Source organism: Bubalus bubalis, chromosome 13 (assembly GCF_019923935.1).
Source record: "Bubalus bubalis isolate 160015118507 breed Murrah chromosome 13, NDDB_SH_1, whole genome shotgun sequence".
NCBI classification, from domain to species: domain Eukaryota; kingdom Metazoa; phylum Chordata; class Mammalia; order Artiodactyla; family Bovidae; genus Bubalus; species Bubalus bubalis.
Genome location: NC_059169.1, coordinates 18,826,439 through 18,847,409, shown reverse-complemented (window position 1 = coordinate 18,847,409; position 20,971 = coordinate 18,826,439). Strand labels below are relative to the sequence as shown.

Below are 20,971 nucleotides of genomic sequence, written 5' to 3'. Positions count from 1 at the left end.
AAGTGAAAAGTGAAAGTGATTAACCACTTCTTTATCCCTACATGGATAGCTGAAGCATCTGGATTCCTCATCTGTAATGCTTGCTCACTCCTCTCTCTAGTAGCACCTGCTGACTCCTGATAGTTTGAGATGCAGCTCCTACTCTCTGAGCCTCAAATAGTCTCATCTGTTTAAAATAATAATTCCTGCCTCAAAGGGCTACTGAGTGTATCACAAGAGCTGATACCTAGAAAGTTCTTATCAGAGTGTTTGGTGCATGCAATAAACATCATGAGGACCACCTATACTTCTATGTCTTTGGAAGGGAAAGCATTCCCTGCTGTTTCAACAAGTTTCAAGGAAAGGAGTTTAATCCTAACAAATCAATAAAATTTATCTTTGAAAAGTATCCTTGACATGAAGGCCTCTGTATTTTCGCTATTTCAGACATTTCTACTTGTGATTGGTGTGGTGGGCGTGATGGTGGCTGCAATTCCTTGGACTGCTATACCTGTGATTCCTCTTGGCATCATTTTCTTTTTTCTTCGGCGATATTTCTTAGAGACATCACGAGATGTGAAACGCCTGGAATGTACAAGTGAGTACCAGGGCTCTCAGGTTGGGATGGCAGTGCAATCTATCTTCCATTTATGCTTCAATTAACCAGACCTCTGAAACTCTGCAGACTGTTCTATGGTATTTCTCACTGTTAACATTAGGTGATTGAAAGTTATGGCCCCTGAGAGTAGGTTTGGCCCTTAAGGCAAATGGAGCTGGCAGCGGGTCAGCTGCCCTTTGCATTTTATCCCAAGGAGGATGGATGTGAGCACCATGAGGACAGGAACCATTTCTGTCTTGTTCATGACCTATGTCCTAACACAGAGTATCCACTCTGTTAATACTATTCTTGAAAGTATTTCATCATGTTGGAACTAATGTAGAAGGAAAATAGAGAATTGTTCTTCAAAAGAAAGCTGAGCGCTGAAGAATTGATGCTTTTGAACCGTGGTGTTGGAGAGAAGACTCTTGAGAGTCCCTTGGACTGCAAAGAAATCTAACCAGGCCATCCTAAAGGAGATCAGTCCTGAGTGTTCATTGGAAGGACTGATGTTGAAGCTGAAACTCCAATACTTTGGCCACCTGATATGAATAGCTGACTCATTTGAAAAGACCCTGATGCTGGGAAAGATTGAAGGCAGGAGGAGAAGGGGACGATAGAGGATGAGATGGTTGGATGGCATCACTGACTCAATGGACATGAGTTTGGGTAAACTCTGGGAATTGGTGATGGGCAGGGAGGCCTGGTGTGCTGCGGTTCATGGAGTCACAAAGAGTCGGACACTACTGAGTGACTGAACTGAACTGAACTGAAAGTTACCAGAAATGACAAGAAAAGGAAAAGATTAGGGAAAGGAAAGGAGACCTCAGGAAATATATGTCAAAAGTGATATATTTAAAAAAATATTCTTTCACATATTCTAGTAAGTTGCAGTTATTAAAAGTATTGGAAAGATGTGTGTTAGTCACTTAATCATGTCTGACTCTTTGAGACTGCATGGTTTGTAGCCCACCAGGCTCTTCTGTCCATGGAATTCCCCAGGCAAGAATACTGGAGTGGATAGCCATTCCCTTCTCCAGAGGATCTTCCTGACCCAGGGGTTGAACCCAGCTCTCCTGCATTGCTGGTGGACTCTGATATCTAAGTCACCAGGGAAGCCCTATTGAAAAGATAAGCCCTTTTATTTTCATGTCTGCTCTTTGTCATTTTCAGTATTTGGGGTGATAACCACACTGTTTGAAAGCTGAGTGGTGAAAAATTGATGCTTTTGAACTATGGTGTTGGAGAAGACTCTTGAGAGTTCCTTGGACTACATGGAGATCCAACCAGTCCATCCTAAAGGAGATCAGTCCTGGGTGTTCATTGGTAGGACTGATTTTGAAGCATTTGAAACTCCAATACTTTGGCCACCTGATGCAGAGAGCTGACTCATTTGAAAAGACCTTGATGCTGGGAAAGATTGAGGGCAGGAGGAGAAGGGGACAACAGAGGATGAGATGGTTGGATGGCATCACCGACTCAATGGACATGGGTTTTGGTGGACTCCGGGAGTTGGTGATGGACAGGGAGGGCTGGCGTGCTGTGGTTCATGGGGTCACAAAGAGTCTGACACAACTGAGCGACTGAACTGAATTGAACCACACTGTTTGTGTTCCCCTTTCTCAAAGCTATTCATATAAATGATGCTGAAAATAATCCCCTAGAAGAACACAGGAGGGGAATGGTTCAGTATGTATTTAGTTGATAACTCCATTCACTTTCCTAGTTTTAGAATAGTGGGGAACAGAGGCGTCCCTGGTGGTCCTGTGATTAAGACTCTGTGCTTCCACTGTGGGGGCCACCACTTTAGTCCTGGTTGGGAAACCAGATCCTGCAAGGTGCAGCCAAAAAAACAGAATAATGGGGAACACATTTTATGATTCATTAGTCTATTCTACAGATAATCACAGATGATGAAATAATCAAATTTTTCTCTTATTATTGCACACATTTCATCAGTATTAAAACAAAAATAAGGAAAATAGATTGTTATATATTTTTAAAAGTTCTAAAAATAACCAAAAAGTAAGGAGAGAATATGTTTGCATCAGAGACCTCAACCTTGAATAATTATTGGAGATTAATACCAACTTAACCTTCTAGAAATCAAGCCAAGAACAGACGCATGTTGAGTCTCATGCTTCTCTGTATCTACTAAGTGGAAAAAAATCTCAGTTCATCCAGTCAGAGGAGTTGTTTTATTGTGGAATTTGTATGTTTTGTTTTTAATAATAAACACTTGAGGTACTTACCTTTATTTGCAAAAAGAATAGTGATCATCAGTTTCATAAAATCTGTAGAAGACATTTTCACTCATCAAGAGAAGCAGCTAACCTCCTGTGAGGTCATGTTTGGCGAGGTGTTTGGATGGATGGGGAGCAGTAGAGTCCAGGTGTGTGTGCAGTTCTACCTATATGACTCAGTGGGATGGTAGGACCTGGGTAGGCAGAAGAGGAAGTGATGAGCTCCATCCAGTCTTCTGTGTAGACAGGGTTCAGTCGTTTTATGGTTTGAGGCCACTCATGAAATGGAGTCATTCAATAGTCTTGTTGCAAAGCAGGTCTCTGGCACATTGAGAGAGAGGTTGTTCCAGAAAGAATATTTGACAGAATTTTTGCGTGGGGCAAGGGCTATTTCCCATTCACATGGAAGTGGAGAAATGAGCTCCTTCTGAGGCTTTTGTCAAGAAGCAGTACAGGATTTTCTCAGTATTTGATCTGGAGAGTCTGAGAACTTTGGCACCATCACTGTGGATTATTTGGATTTTTTGCACAGAGTAGGCTGAAACAAGTTAAGTTCAGTTCATTTCAGTGGCTCAGACGTGTCTGACTCTTTGCAACCCCATAAATTGCAGCACGACAGGCGTCCCTGTCCATCACCAACTCCCGGAGTTCACTCAAACTCACGTCCGTCGAGTTGGTGATGCCATCCAGCCATCTCATCCTCTGTCGTCCCCTTCTCCTTCTGCCCCCAATCCCTCCCAGCATCAGAGTCTTTTACAATGAGTCAACTCTTCGCATGAGGCGGCCAAAGTACTGGAGTTTCAGCTTTAGCATCATTCCTTCCAAAGAACACCCAGGACTGATCTCCTTCAGAATGGACTGGCTGGATTTCCTTGCAGTCCAAGGGACTCTCAAGAGTCTTCACCAACACAACAGTTCAAACACATCAATACTTCGGCGCTCAGCCTTCTTCACAGTCCAACTCTCACATCCGTACATGACCACTGGAAAAACCATAGCCTTGACTAGACGGACCTTTGTTGGCAAAGTAATGTCTCTGCTTTTTAATATGATATCTAAATTGGTCATAGCTTTCCTTCCAGGGAGTAAGCGTCTTTTAATTTCATGTCTGCAGTCACCATCTGCAGTGATTTTGGAGCCCAGAAAAATAAAGTCTGACACTGTTTCCACTGTTTTCCCATCTATTGCCCATAAAGTGATGGGATCAGATGCCATGATCTTCGTTTTATGAATGTTGAGCTTTAAGCCAACTTTTTAACTCTCCTCTTTCACTTTCATCAAGAGGCTTTTTAGTTCCTCTTCACTTTCTGCCATAAGGGTGGTGTCATCTGCATATCTGAGGTTATTGATATTTCTCCCAGCAATCTTGATTCCAGCTTGTGCTTCTTCCAGCCCAGCATTTTTCATGGTGTACTCTGCATATAAGTTCAATAAGCAGGGTGACAATATACAGCCTTGATGTACTCCTTTTCCTATTTGGAACCAGTCTGTTGTTCCATGTCCAGTTCTAACTGTTGCTTCCTGACCTGTATACAGGTTTCTCAAGAGGCAGGTCAGGTGGTCTGGTATTCCCATCTCTTTCAGAATTTTCCACAGTTTATTGTGATCCACATAGTCAAAGGCTTTGGCATAGTCAATAAAACAAGTTAGACAGTACATTTAATCCAGGAACCCCATCCTGCACACCTCAGATAACCATATTCCGCAGCCAGTTGATTAGAATGTTTATGTTCTCTATCTAGGTGGTGGTGGTGGTTGTGTTCAGTCCCTCAGTGGTGTCTGACTCTTTGACCCCAGGGACTACATGCAGCACGCCAGGCTTCCCTGTCCTTCACCATCTCCCAGAGTTTGCTCAAACTTATGTCCATTGAGTTGGTGATGCCATCCAACCATCTCATCCTAGGGCTGAGTGGATGGTCACCTGGCCCCTAGCCCAGGCTGTCCTCCCCCAGCCAAGGGCTTCCCATTCTCTCTGAGCCCCAGTGTCTCACAGAAGGAAGCCTGCTCCTTCCTTCCTTATAGAATTGGGAACACTAAACACAAGAGGAGGTTCTGTGTCTTTACCTATTTGTACCTCAACCCCTCTAAATGTGCAGTGCTCGGATGCATGTTGGTACTGACTGAACTGTCATCAGACAGGCATTCAGATACTGGACTAAAGATTGAGGACCTGAAAACAGTTTGGTGTTTCCCCCTTGATTATTTCCCCATCATTTTATAAAATCTCTGTAGCCTCCTGTAAGATGCATTACTAAGTTCCCATAAACAACCTAATTGTACTAACAGGTCTTCTCGAGGAGACACACAGGTAACAAAGTGATGTCAGTATTTCCTGCTGATACAGCACAAGTTATCACTCACCCCAGACAGAGGTCACAGGCTCACTATGTGCCCCTGACAACAGCAAGTTACAGCCTCATTCATGGGAGGAATGAAAACCCCACCAGAAGTGTCCTCCCTGCTTGGCAGCATGCAGCCCACCTGGTCCCTGATAGGCAGGAGCCTGACCTTAGTGCTTGTGGTCAGTGTGCTCTTAGAGAAGAAGGCAGGAAATGAATGGTCAGTCATGTGACACCAGGCCCACACCCACATGAAGTCACTCAAAAGAGAATGGCCACTAAGGCCACTGTCAGATTCTAAAAGACTGATGTAAGTGTCACATGCCACAGTGACCTCAGAACACCAGGACAGGTATCTAGCAGACAGCTAATAAAATGTCCATCAGGTTCCTGGAATGGAAGTCAAGACTGTTCAAAGGCTCTTCATCTGCCGGGTCCTGTGGGCACAAGGGCGGGGCAGTACCAGGTGCTCTGTGACCCACACAGAGGCTCCTGGCGCAGGTGCAGAGAGAGGCCCACGACGCGGGAGGCAGCAGACTGTCCACTCCCCTTATTTATCTCACCTTGTCCTGTGTCTGGCTCTGGTGCAGGACGGGGGATGTACTGACTCTATCCCAGCCCTTAGGTTACTCATCTAAGGAGGAGACGGCCCACAAGTTGCTCAACAAAATTCAGTGTGGTGAGGACTCTAATTAGGAATTAAATTTTAAAAGGCTACTGATTCAAAAATTAGTGAACAGTAATTACTCACCCATGATAAATAATGAAATATTACCATTTTAAGCTACATTGATGGACTTAGGCAATATTAGTAAAGTAAGTCAGAGAAAGATAAATATGATATCACTTATATATGGAATCTAAAAATAATACAAATGGATCTGTACACAAAATAGAAATAGACTCAGAGACATTAGAAGTATGGGATTAATAGACATACTGCTATTAATGTGTCAGATAGACAACAACAAGGAATTACTGCAAAGCACAGGGAATTTTATTCAGTATCTTGTATTAACCTGTAATGAAATGAAATCCAAAAAAAATAACTGAATGACTATACTATATACCTTAAACTAGAACATTATTGTAAATCAGCTGTACTTCAATATATTTTTAAAAAATTGTCAACAATTTCCACCTGATGAGATGCCAGAAAAATTTGGAGGGAGGCGTGTGTGAGAGGATCTTGATGAAAGAACAATAATTTCTTTATCTAAATCTAGCTGTGATTTGAACTTGATCAAAGATAGTTTCAAGGAGAATCTTTCACTCCCAGGTCATTAAAGTGAAGCTTGGTGTGAGCAGGACTTTGAGGGTCATATGGCGTATTCTCTTTGTCGGGATATGTGACCACAGAGCCCGGGAGGCAGTGGGTTTCCTTGCATCCAGCCTTCTTGACCTTCTCTGTCTCTGCTTCCCCAGCACGGAGCCCGGTATTTTCCCACTTAGCATCTTCTCTCCGGGGACTCTGGACCATCCGGGTGTTCAAAGCTGAACAGAAGTTTCAGGAACTGTTTGATGCACACCAGGATTTGCACTCAGGTCTGTAAGTTTCTGGAGATGATTTCAAAGGATGGGATGTGCTCCCTTCTGAGGCTGACCTCCCTCTCAGGTGGCCTAGTAGGCCAGCACCTCTTTCTGTGTCACTCCTCATCCCCCTCTACACACCTGCCTCCCCCACCCCTTCCTCTCAGCATCTCCTCAGTGCTCCCTTCTTCCCTGTCATCCCCTGCTTTTCTCCCCTGACTGGCTCGCATTGTCCTTGCATCAAAGTGCCCTGTAGACTTCTGTCTCTTTAGGGTAAGAGTGTCAGCTAGCTTCTTTTTTGTGAAGATCCAGATAGAAAATATTGTAGGCTTGTGTGCTATACTGTGCCTGTTGCAACTACTCACCTTTGCTGTTGTAGCACAAAGAGGGGCAAAGATAATACATCAGAAAATGGCGGTTTCTGTGTTCCAATAAAAGTTTATGTACAGAATCAGGTGGTGGCTGTTCTCACCCTCCATACTGCGGTTTGCTGACTCTTTTCAGAGCATGGAGGGTGGCAGATGTGATTGAGGAAATAATTTCCTGATTTGCCACCCACTTGATTATGTTTTTATCAGTGAAATTTTTTCCCTAGGTAGAAAATTCAGAATTTCCTCTAAGTCTATAAAATCCAAGCCAAACTTTCCAATAATTATTGTATTTTGAAGATAAAAATGGCATTTTGAAAGTCACATGCAGATCCTATTAGCTGATGGTCATATAGACACTGGATCCTAAGAATAAACACTGCAGGGTCCTATAGTGAGGGCAGAAGGTGCTGGAAACAGTGTGAGCTGTGCTGTCTGCTGTGTGAGAGCTGGGAGCAGTCGACCCTGTGAGAGGATGATCTTCACGCTGAGGCCCAGCACTGCAGGAAATGCACAGATGAGAGGATTTTCCATCTTCCTTCATGTGATCGTATTTCTGTTGATAACCTGTGGGTTGAAGTTTTCAATGCATGCTTCCTGGACTGATTCCTGTGTGTCTCATACATTGTCTTGTGTTAGAACCTAGTTTTCTAGAATCTTCAGGTTCCTTGGGTATGTAACTTTGCTGTCCTACCTGTGTAAAATCTTCTGTAGCTCAACTGAGAAAATATTCTCCCTCATGAGAAGCAGCTAACATGGTTTATATATTACACTTATGGTTCACAAATGCAGAGGCTTGGTTCCTGCTTTTGACGACGTCCCGATGGCTCGCTGTGTATCTGGATGTCATCTGTGCCATCTTTGTCACTGTTGTTGCCTTTGGGGCCCTGATTCTGGTAGAAAGTAAGTACAGATATGAATATTTGTGTTATGTTTACACTTTTTAGCTTTTTTTTGTAGTTATTAAACTCTTGTCATCATGTCTAATATATACTCTTTGGTTCTAATGAATTGTATTTAAGTGTCTGCAGTATGTGACTCCACAGTGTGGTCCATGAGAAGTTGTTTGTGTCTTAATGAGAACTTTTATCTTTTTTTTAATTTACTTATTTATTTACAGTAGGTCTTTTTGAGGCCATTAAAAAAATGATTGGCATATGGTTGATTTACAATGTGTTAGCTTCAGGTGTATGGCCAAGTGACTCTGTTATACATATATCCACTTTTTAAAGATTATTTTTCCATACCCCATGAACATTGGGGTGAATGTATATTTTTTTTTTAGTAATTTGCATTTTGATTAATACTTCAAATGAACTGTCTTTTAGAAAAGAATTTCTATTTTTCACTTTCAGAGTCCTTAGGAGCAAAGACCAGGTATGACGTGCCTGCTCCAGCAGACCTGTGGTGCCTTGGGCCCCTGCTTTGGCTCGCTCAGGCCATTCTTTCATTTTTATTTTAAGTTTTATTGGGGTATAGTTCATTTACACTGTTGTCTTAGTTTCTGGTGTACAGCAAAGTCAATCTGCTATGCATATACATATATCCACTCTTTTTTAGGTTCTTTCTTATGTAGGCCATTACCGAGTTCTCTGTACTGAACAGTAGTTTCTTATTAGTTATCTATTTTAATATTTTATATATAGTTGTATGTGTCAATCCCAGTCTTCCAATTTATCCCTCCCCTCACTTATCCCCTGGTAACCATAAGTTTATTTTCTACATCTATTACACTACTTCTATTTTGTAGATAAGTTCATTTGTAGCCTTTTGCTGTATTCCATATATAAGCAATATCATACTCTCTGTCTGACTTACTTCACTCAGTATGAAAATCTCTAGGTCCAGCCATGTTGCTGCGAATGGTATTATTTCACTCTTTTTTATGGCTGAGTAATATTACACTATACGTATAATAGCGCATCTTCCTTATCCATTACTCTGTTGATGGACATTTAGGTTGCTTCTATGTTCTGGCTATTGTAAATAGTGCTACAGTGAACATAAGGGTGGATGTATCTTTTAGAAGTATGGTTTTCGCTGGATATATGCTCAGGAGTGGGATTGCTGGATCATATGGTAGCTCTCTTTTTAGTTTTTAAAGGAACCTCCATATTTTTCTCCATGGTGGCTTTACCAGTTTACATTCCCACCAACAGTGATGGAGGGTTCCCTTTTCTCCACATCCTCTCCAGTATTTATTGTTTTGATGATGGTCATTCTGACTGTGGTGAGGTGAAACCTCACTGTAGTTTTTTGCATTTTTTTTTTCATTTTTTTTCACTGTAGTTTTGATATACATTTTTCTAATGATTAGAGATGTTGACCATCTTTTCATGCCTTTTTTTTTTTTTTTTTGGCCATCTGTGTTTCTTCTTTGGAGACCATCTCTTTTAATCTTCTGCCCATTTTTTGGATTTTTTTGTTTATTTATTTATTTTTTTTTTATATTGAACTGCATGAGCTGTGTGTGTATTTTGGAGAGTCATCCCTTGTAAGTCACTTTGTTTGCAAATATTTCTCCCCATTCTGAAGACTGTCTTTGGTATTTTTTATGGTTTTCTTTGCTGTGCAAAAGCTTTTAAGATTAATTGGGTCCCATTTGTTTATGTTTTATTTTTTATTTTTTTTTTTTAATTTTATTTTATTTTTAAACTTTACATAACTGTATTAGATTTGCCAAATATCAAAATGAATCCACCACAGGTATACATGTGTTCCCCATCCTGAATTTTCATTACTCTAGGAGGTGCTGCAATTTATGTCAGAGAGAGTTCTCCCTATGTTTTCATCTAAAAGTTTTGTAGTGTCTGGTCTTACATTTACGTCTGTAATCCATTTTGAGTTTATTTTTGTGTATGATGTTTGGGAAAGTTCTAATTTTATTCTTTTACATGTAGCTGTCCAGTTTTCCCAGCACCAATTATTGAAGAAACAGTCTTTTCTCCATTGTATATTCTTGCTTACTTTGTCATAAGTGATCATAGGTGCCTGGGGGTTATCTCTGGACTTTCTGTACTGTTCTGTTGATCTGTATTTCTGATTTTGGTGCCTCTTAGTATTTGGTGCCACTTTCTGTTACTGTAGCCTTGTAATATAGTCTAAAGACAGGGGGCATGATTCTTCCTAGCTTCATTTTTCTTCTTTCTCAAGATTACATTGGCTATTTATGGTATTTTGTGTTTCCATTGAAAATGTAAACTTTTTTGTTCTAATTCTGTGAAAAATGCCATTGGTAATTGAATAGGAATTGCATTGAAGCTGTAGATTGCTTAAGTAGGTTGTTTGTTTACAGGAGGTCATCATGGAGATCTTTTATCTTTTTATCTTTCTTTGAATGGGTGGAGGTCAACATAAATGTAGCAGGATGACCTTCTGAACATCCCAGGTAGTGTCCTGTAGTTGGATACAGAGAACCAAGTTTACTATTAAGCTTTCTGTACAGCTTAGAAAAGGCTGAGGAACCAGAGATCAAATTGCCAACATCCGCTGGATCATGGAAAAAGGAAGAGAGTTTCAGAAAAACATCTATTTCTGTATTGACTATGCCAAAGCCTTTGACTATGTGGATCACAATCAACTGTGGAAAATTCTTCAAGAGATGGGAATACCAGACCACCTGACCTGCCTCTTGAGAAACCTATATGCAGGTCAGGAAGCAACAATTAGAACTGGACATGGAACAACAGACTGGCTCCAAATAGGAAAAGGAATACATCAAGGCTGTATATTGTTGCCCTGCTTATTTAAGTTATATGCAGAGTACATCATGAGAAACGCTGGGCTGGAAGAAGCAGAAGCTGGAATCAAGATTGCCAGGAGAAATATCAATAACCTCAGATATGCAGATGACACCACCCTTATGGCAGAAAGTTAAGAGGAACTAAAAAGCCTCTTGATGAAAGTGAAAGTAGAGAGTGAAAAAGTTGACTTAAAGCTCAACATTCAGAAAACAAAGATCATGACATCTGGTCCCATCACTTCATGGGAAATAGATGGGGAAAGAGTGGAAACAGTGTCAGACTTTATTTTTCTGGGCTCCAAAATCACTGCAGATGGTGACTGCAGACATGAAATTAAAAGACGCTAATACAGTTATGTAAAGTTTAAAAATAAAATAAAATTAAAAAAAAAGAAGCAATAAATGAAGGTTAAATAAAAACTTGCATTTTTAAAATTCAAAAAAAAAAAAAAAAAAGATGCTTACTCCTTGGAAGGAAAGCTATGACCAACCTAGATAGCATATTCAAAAGCAGAGACATTACTTTGCCAACAAAGGTCTGCTAGTCAAGGCTATGGTTTTTCCAGTGGTCATGTATGGATGTGAAAGTTGGACTGTAAAGAAAGCTGAGCACTGAAGAATTGATGTGTTTGAACTGCGGTGTTGGAGAAGACTCTTGAGAGTCCCTTGGACTGCAAGGAGATCCAGCCAGTCCATTCTAAAGGAGATCAGTCCTGGGTGTTCTTTGGAAGGACTGATGCTAAAGCTGAAACTCCAGTACTTTGGCCACCTCATGCGAAGAACTGACTCATTGGAAAAGACTCTGATGCTGGGAGGGATTGAGGGCAGGAGGAGAAGGGGACGACGGAGGATGAGATCGCTGGATGGCATCACCGACTCGATGGACATGAGTTTGAGTGAACTCCGGGAGTTGGTGATGGACAGGGAGGCCTAGCGAGCTGCAATTCATGGGGTCAGAAAGAGTTGGACAGGACTGAGCAACTGAACTGAACTGACAGTTTAGGTTATAGGTTTTAGCTTTAGGACTACTTGGATCTCTTGGTTGTAGGAGTCTGGTGTACTGGTGTTAGAAAGAGTCTCTGTAGCAAAAACAATATCCTCACTGCTGTGTGGGTCACAGATGAGCAATTGTTGGAATGTGTGTCATGAATTCACCATCCCTCTCTATTCCATAGCAATAACCCTGGATCACAGTCTTTAATGCAAAAATGAGAGTAATTTTTTAGATTTAAAAGCATTGCCTTGTTTTGCAAAACCCATTGCCTTGTTTTTGTGATTTCAATTGCAGCTACATTGGACATAGAAAGTGAAATTACATAATGATAATTGAAGTATAAGGATAAAAATCTGAGCAATGACATCCTCACCTATATTATTCTGTCAAGTGTATCTCAATCCACATGGGATTAATATGATAAAGAATGAAAATGGTAAGGATCTAAGAGAAGCAAAAGAGATTAGGAAGAGATGGCATAAATACACAGAAGAACTGTACAGAAAATATCTTAATGACCTGGATAACCATGATGATGTGGTCACTCACCTAAGCCAGACATCCTGGACTGTGAAGTCAAGTGGACCTTAACTTCAAAGCATTACTACAAACAAAGCTAATGAAGGTAATGGAATTCCAGCTGAGCAATTTAAACTCCTAAAAGATGATTCTGTTGAAGTGCGGCACTTAATATACCAGTGAATTCGGAAAATTCAACAGTGGCCACAGGATTGGAAAAGGTCAGTTTTCATTCCAATCCCAAAGAAAGGCAATCCCAGAGAATGTTCAAACTATCATACAATTGCACTCATTTTGCATGCTAGTAAGGTTATCACTGACTCAGTGGACATGAGTCTGAGTGAACTCCAGGAGTTGGTATGGACAGGGAGGCCTGGCATGCTGCAATTCATGGGGTCGCAAAGAGTTGGACGCGACTGAGTCACTGAACTGAACTGAACTGAAGGTTATATTCAAATCCCTTCAAACAAGACTTCAGCAGTACATGAACCCGGAACTTCCAGCTATACATGATGGATTTACAAAAGGCAGAGGAACCAGAGATCAAATTGCCAGTATTCACTGGATCATAGAGAAAGCAAGGGAATTCCAGGAAAACATCGGCTTCATTGACTATGTGAAAGGCTTTGACTGTGTAGATCCCAACAAACTGTGAAAAATTCTGAAAGAGATAGGAATACCAGACCATCTTATATGTCTCCTGAGAAACCTGTATGAAAGTCAAGAAGAAACAGTTAGAACTGGACGAGGAACAATGGACTGCTTCAAAACTGGAGAAGGAGAATGACAAGGCTGTATATTGTCACTATGTTTATTTAACTTATATGCAGAATACATTATGCAAAATGCTGGGCTGGATGAAGCACAAGCTGGAATCAAGATTTCTGGGAGAAATATCAATAACCACAGATATGCAGATGATACCACTCTAATAACAGAAAGTGAGGAGCTTCTTGATGAAAGTAACAGAGCAGAGTGAAAAAGATGGCTTAAAACTCAGCATTCAAAAAACTAAGATCATGATATCCGGTCCCATCTGGGGAAAAATTAAAAACAGTGACATATTTTATTTTCTTGGATTCCAAAAATCTCTTCAAACTGTGACTGCAGCCATGAATGAAAAGATGTTTGCTTCTTGGAAGGAAAGCTATGACAAATCTAGACAGAATATTACAAAGCAGAGATGTCACTTTGAGAACAAAGATCCACATATTGAAGGTATATTTTTTCCAGTAGTCATGTAAGAGTTGTCAACAGATATAAGAGTTGGACCATTAAAAAAGGCTGAGGGCCAAAGAATTGATGCGTTCAAGCTGTGGTTTTGGAGAAGACTCATGAGAGTCCTTTGGACTGTAAGGAGATCAAACCAGTCAATCCTAAAGGAAATCAACCCTGAATATTCACAGGAAGGACTGATGCTGAAGCTGAAGCTCTGATACTTTGACCCCCTGATGAGAAGCGCTGACTCATTAGAGAAGACCCTGATACTGGGAAAGATTGAAGGCAGGAGAAGAAGGGAGTGGCAGAGGATGAGATGGTTGGATGGCATCACTGACTTGATGGACATGAGTTTGAGCAAACTCCAGGAGATAACGAAGGACAGGAAGCCTGGTGTGCTGCAGTCCATGGAGACACAGAATCAGACATGACTTAGTGACTGAACAACTTTGTTCAGTTCAGTTGCTCAGTCGTGTCTGACTCTTTGTGACCCCATGGACTGCAGCACGCCAGGCCTCCCTGTCCATCGCCAACTCCCTGAGTTTTCTCAAACTCATGTCCATTGAGTTGGTGATGCCATCCAACAGTTTCATCCTCTGTCATCTAACAACTTTGTTAGTTCTTTCTAAATTCATATTTTTTTAAAAATTACTTATTTATTTGGCTGTACTGGGTCTTAGTTGGGGCACGCAGGATCTTCAGTCTTAGTTGTAACAGGCAGGACTTTAGTTGCAGCATGTGAACTCTTAGTTGTGGCATATGTAGTCCATCTAGTTCCCTGACCAGGGATTGAACCTGGACCCCCTGCATTGGGAGCTCGGAGTCTTAGCTATTGGACCACCAGGAAAGTCCCTCATAGTGTTTTTTTTTTTTTTTTTAAACTTTATTATTGTCTCATACAACAGAAGTAATATTATGAGTAATACTATCATTACATACAAATGATTTAAATATTATAAAGGAGTCTTCTCACTACTATATATAAAATAGCTAACTTAAAAAGACCTACTGTATAGCACAGGGAACTCTATTTAATACTCTGTAATGATGTATGTAGAAAAATAATTTTAAAAGAGCAGATTACATATATGTCTGGCTAATTCACTTTACTGTACACCTGAAACTAACACAACTTTATAAATCAACTACACTCCAATAAAAATCATAAAAATAAAGGAGTCTTCTTTGTAGAGTGACAGAAGGACCTATGTGAGGGGTTGAGAAGCAGACTGACTTTCTTCTTCTTCTTCCTCATTTAGCTTTGGATGCTGGGCATGTTGGTCTCGTCCTGTCACTAACCATCACACTTACCAGTATCTTCCAGTGGTGCGTCAGGCAAAGTGTGGAAGTTGAGAACATGGTGATGTTTATTTTTCTGTTCTTAGCCTTTTCAGGTCTCCTTGCTGTTATATGACATAAAAGCAATTCTTATGTAAAATAATGAAACTGTTATTTTTACATCATTTTACAAAGTTTTTTACATTCTCCTCCATCTTCTTAAGGGCTTCCCTGGTGGCTCAGACGGTAAAGAATCCTCCTGCAATGCAGGAGACACAGGAGACTCAGATTCGATCCCTCAGTTGGGAAGATCCCATGGAAAAGGGAACAGCTACTCCAGTATTCTTGCCTGGAGAATCCCCATGGACAGAGGAGCCTGGCAGGCTACAGTTCATGGGGTTGCAAAGAGTTGGGCATGACTGAACAAGTTTCACTTTAACTTTCCATGTGCTTAAAGTTAATGTAAAATAAAATATACACATATTTTTCTCAGTCATGTGTATGCCATGTCAGAAGGTTTTGTATTCATCACAAACTGTCTTCAAATACAATAAATGTCTCTGTAGGAGGGAGGTTCTGAAATTCTGGAGACAGTGTAAGCTAATTTCTTAGCAGCTTTTTTGCATTTGTTTCTTATTGGGTAATTCCTCATTTTTGGTAAAAGAAAATAATCCAATATTTTGAGGTTTATTTAATTACTATGTTCCTCCACCCATCCCCAATTTTATCATTTGTTTTTGTGTGTGTTGAACACCGAATTTGCTGGTGGCCCTTCTTCCTGGTAGGATAGGCTCCCTCTCAGAATATGCTCTCTAAGATGTGGAGTCATGGTTGTTTAGAAGAAACATTATACACTTTTGAATATTTGTACCTTTTCCTAAAGGGAGAAAAAAATAAAAATGAAAATTTTCCATATCTTTCTTCTAACAGAGTAGAAGTAGTGAAAGTCACTCAGTCGTGTCCGACTCTTTGCGACCCCATGGACTATATAGTCCATGGAATTCTCCAGGCCAGAATACTGGAGTGGGTAGCCTTTCCCTTGTCTAGGGGATCTTCCCAACCCAGGGATCAAACCCAGGTCACCTGCGTTGCAGGAGGATTCTTAACCAGCTGAGCCACAAGGCAAGGCCAAGAATACTGTAGTGGTTAGCTTATCTCTTCTTCAGGGGGAACTTCCCAACCCAGGAATTGAACCAGGGTCTCCTGTATTGCAGGCAAATTCTTTATGAACTGAGCTATCAGGAAAGCTCATAACAGAGTAGAAAATGACTGGTTATTAAAATGAGGTTTGATGATAATCCAGTTCTGTTCATCTGTAACACGTGGCCCTTCTGTGGCCACACATTACTAATTGGTGTCCAAAAGTGTTCTTTTCTTTGAAAATATTCTTTTTTTTTTTTTAAATTCAGATGTGAAAGGAGGATCAATAAAATTTTACCATGCATTTCTTTAATTTTTTAACTTTAATATAAAATTGAAGGAAATAGTCATATGTAAAAGTGTTGAAGATGATGAATAAGTTTTTAAATCATCCAAGGCCTTATCAGACTCCTACTTCTGTCCTTTGTGGATGCTGAGATCTAGATCTAGATCTTTGTGGATGTTGTTCTGAACTGTATAAAAGCAGAAGGTTTCATTTACAATGTCTGAACATCTATAAACAAGACTCTCTGATACTAACTCATGAGATGTCATACGTGTTTCAGATGATTTCAGTAGAAAGGGTGATTGAATACACAGACCTTGTGAAAGAAGCATCCTGGGAACTTGAGTATCGTCCACCACCATCCTGGCCCAACAAAGGAATGATTTCCTTTCACAGTGTGTACTTCAGGCATACATCGGACAGGCGTCTGGTATTGTGGAACATGTATACAAAATTTAACCCAGGACAAAAGGTTAGTTTAAGCCATTTGCCTTTTTAAAATCTGGCTAAAGATTTAGCACCACATCTGCTCTTGACTTCTTTGTCAGTGTGTCAGGGGGACTCTATTCCTAATGGATGCAGGTTAGATCAGTGACACTGTAGGCTAATCTTTCTTGGAAACTGACCATGGAATGGGGATACCAAGAAATTTCTTCCCTGTGTCATGAGTTCCCTCATGATGGTTGATGGGCCCTGGAATCCAGGGCTCCATCTTAACCTGACTCAGGACACTATATGTGACATCGGATTATTCATACAAAGTCTGGGACGTCAGCCTTGTCTTCCTGGCCCTAACTCTCCAGTATTTCATTCCTTGCCATATTTACTTGTTTGTATTTCTGAAATCTTCTCTTCCTCCCATGGTGCCCTCTGGGTGCAGCCTCCCTCTCTGTCTCTTAGCCCTTCCTGTAGCCTTGTCTTCCACTCACCCACACTGAGCTGCCATCCCCCTGCCCTCCCACCACAGACTGCTGCTTTCTTTAGCACAGATCTGATCCTTACTGGCCTGGTGAGCTGCTGCTGGAACCATAGCATAGCTTCAAGTCCACTCCAGCAGGGGCCATGGGGTGAGCTGTGTCCACCAGAGAAGAGCCTCAATAATAACCCAATCAGCAGTGAGGAATCATGGTATCAGATGGAGGCAAGGTCTAGAGATTGGCTCAAAGTCAAAAGCAAATTGATGGGATCAGAGAAGATCTGTGTGCGAGACGGCAGAGAGGCTTGTGACCTGGACCTGTCAGCATCCATGTCTGCTTGTGATGTTCCTTCTGCACTTAGTTTGAGGCCCTCAGCTGGGATCAGGACAGAATCTTGAAGAAGAGACTGAACTGGACAAGGTGTTAGGAGCTCTTACCCACTTCCCTCTGCAGCCAGTTTGTCTGACACACACACACACACCCCTGAACTCGGATTGTGTGTAGTTTCTCCCAAAGTACCACGTCCTCCCTGTTCCCAGTGCACATGCTGCCCCTCAGCCTCATAGACCCAGGCCCTCTGTCATCTGGATGGTGAAAATCTCCTCATTTTCTGAGTCAATCCTAGTGCATCTTTGAGACCCTCAGTTCTTCCTTAGTGTCTTATATATTCTTTCAAGATAGCATTTATGGTACAGCTATATTTATAGCAGTCCAAAGTTGGAAGGAACTAAATCCTTATGTGAAGCATTATTCAGCCTTAAAAAGGAAGAAAATTCTGACCTGTGGATAAACCTTGATGACATCTTACTATATGAAATAAGCTAGACAAAAAAGGAATGAATATTCCGATTCCATTTGTGTGAGACTCCTAGAGAGTAAAATCCAAGAAGACAGGAAGTAGGATGGTGGTCTCCAAGGACTGGGGGAGGGTAAATGGGGAGCTCTTTATTTAATGGGTATGAATTTCAGTTTTACAAGGCAGAAAAAACTTCTCAAGCTTGGTTGCACAGCAATGTGAACGTACTGAACACCAAACTAACCACTTAAAAATGGTAAAATAGTTAAATTTTATGTTATGTGAATTTTATCATAAATAAAAGAAAAGATAGCACCTGTGGCGTGCTTTGTAATTTGGGATCTGTATCTCATAGTACCTTGAGGCTTTGTAAAATCAGGGAGCATCTTGTTTTCATATTTGTTCCAGAAAGTAGCATTCTGCAGGGCACAGAGAGAGTACTGAGGGACTGCTGGTTGTGAGGCTGAGTGAGTTACACAGGTGTGAGCAAGCAGAAACCAGCACGCACACACACACACACACACACGCGCGCGCGCGACAACTCCGTAAATAACTGAAAAACTGCTCTTTAAAACTCCTACCACCCCACAGACCCATCTAGTGGAAATTAGCTATAATTTAATGCATTATTGATTAAGGCAAAGCCTTTGACTGTATGGATCACAATAAACTGTGGAAAATTCTGAAGGAGATGGGAATACCAGACCACCTGACCTGCCTCTTGAGAAACCTATATGCAGGTCAGGAAGCAACAGTTAGAACTGGACATGGAACAACAGACTGGTTCCAAATATGAAAAGGAGTACATCAAGCCTGTATATTGTCACCCTGCTTATTTAAGTTATATGCAGAGTACATCATGAGAAACACTGGGCTGGAAGAAGCACACGCTGGAATCAAGATTGCCAGGAGAAATGTCAATAACCTCAGATATGCAGATGATGCCACCCTTATGGCAGAAAGTGAAAAGGAACTAAAAAGCCTCTTGATGAAAGTGAAAGAGGAGAGTGAAAAAGTTGGCTTAAAGCTCAACATTTAGAAAACGAAGATCATGGCATCTGATCCCATCACTTCATGGCAAATAGATGGGGAAACAGCAGACACAGTGTCAGACTTTATTTTTTGGGGCTCCAAAATCACTGCAGATTGTGATTGCAGCCATGAAATTAAAAGACAATTACTCCTTGGAAGGAAAGTTATGACCAACCTCAGTTCAGTTCAGTTCAGTTGCTCAGTTGTGTCCAACTCTTTGCGACCCCATGAATTGCAGCACGCCAGGCCTCCCTGTCCGACCAACCTAGACAGCATATTAAAAAGCAGAGACATTACTTTGTCAACAAAGGTCTGTCTAGTCAAGGCTATGATTTTTCCAGTGGTCATGTATGGATGTGAGATTAGGACTGTGAATAAAGCTGAGCACTGAAGAATTGATGCTTTTGAACTGTGGTGTTGGAGAAGACTCTTGAGATTCCCTTAGACTGCAAGGAGATCCAACCAGTCCATTCTAAAGGAGATCAGTCCTGGGTGTTCATTGGAAGGACTGATGTTGAAGCTGAAACTCCAGTACTTTGGCCACCTCATGTGAAGAGTTGACTCATTGGAAAAGACCCTGATGCTGGGAAGGATTGGGGGCAGGAGGAGAAGGGGATGACAGAGGATAAGATGGCTGGATGGCATCACCAACTCGATGGACATGAGTTTGGGTAGACTCCAGGAGTTGGTGATGGACAGGGAGGCCTGGCGTGCTGCAATTCATGGGGTTGCAAGGAGTCGGACACAACTGAGTGACTGAACTGAACTGAACTGAATGAATGAAACCCTTGTAACATAAAAGAATATTCAATTTAATGACTAAATGTTACCCAGGGAGCAGCTTCAGTTAGTCACAGGGCAAAAGCTGGTCCTAATTATTTCCAGTTCCATTGTAGGCCAGGAAAAAGGTGAACTACTGTGTCAGGAAAACATTAATCACAGCTCTTGATACAATCTTTCCCTCAGAGCACTGTGTGTGATGTTTACTTACACTCAGACAATGTGTCTGTCAGGTTTTCTGTTGTAAATGTAATTCTGTTAACCTGTAGTTGTCTTAAAATTTCCCCAAAGCCATAAAATATGAATTATCTAAGAAACTCTGTAGTACAACTTAGAAACATAACAGATTCTTCTTCTTCCTTCTTAAAACCTGTAAATCATAGGATAATTGAGATTCTAAAATGTTTGAGGGAGAAATGAATTTGGACACTGAATTAATAAATTCAGTAACTTGACTTTTGATCTGTGCCTTGGTCCACTCTCAGTATCACTGTTAGCTTCATTTCTGTGTTTGGAAATTATACCCTGGCAGTGTGTTCATGAATTGATTTCTCTCCGCCTGTGTACATCCCAGGCTTGGTCTCCTGTTCACCTGTCCCAGCCCTAGTCACTCCAGGACACCTCTTTGGTGTTGGATTTGATTGAGAGAGGCTGTTGTCAGAGGGTGGGGGATGGGGACATGGGAGTGAGCCAGCCCAGCAGAAGGGGGGCTTTATTTTCTTTCCCTCATTTCTTCTTCTATCCCAATTCCTAGAAGTTACAGTCAATAGGAGAGTATAGTAGGTACTATGCAGAATTTTAATTCACAGAAGAAATAGCAAGTGAAAATAAAGAACTAGGACTTTCCTGGTGGTGCAGCAGATAAAAATTTGCCTGCCAAGGCAGGAGACACTGGTTTAATCCCTGGTCTGGGAAGATTACACATGCCACTGAACAACTAAGCCCTGCACCACAATTACTGAGCCTACATGCCACAAATACTGAAGTCTTTGCTCAGCAACAACAGAAGCCCCCTCAGTGAGGAGCCTGTGCACTGCAGGAGTAGCCCTCACTTGTCACAACTAGAGACAGCTCGTGCAAAGCAATCAGGACCCAGCACAGCCAAACAAAAAATAAATAAATAAATAAATAAACATGAGGTAAATAGCACCCTAGACTTCTTGGTTAGAGTCTGAACATGGGCTTCATTTTTCATTTAGATGATTTTGTGGT

At 41.2% G+C, this 20,971-nt stretch overlaps 1 protein-coding gene across 9 annotated transcripts in view; it reads left to right on the top strand.

Annotated features, from left to right (window-relative positions):
• LOC123464538 (ATP-binding cassette sub-family C member 4-like) overlaps window positions 1-20,971 on the top strand; it is a gene marked incomplete at its 5' end in the record, with an annotated part of 335,503 nt that overhangs the window by 59,509 nt on the left and 255,023 nt on the right. For 5 of the 9 annotated variants that reach the window (XM_045162462.1, XM_045162465.1, XM_045162464.1 and 2 more), the window contains 5 exon segments: window positions 427-577; window positions 6,585-6,704; window positions 7,850-7,960; window positions 14,790-14,890; window positions 16,515-16,706. In XM_045162462.1, coding sequence (XP_045018397.1) covers window positions 427-577; window positions 6,585-6,704; window positions 7,850-7,960; window positions 14,790-14,890; window positions 16,515-16,706 — 675 coding nt within the window. 9 annotated transcript variants of the gene reach the window in all.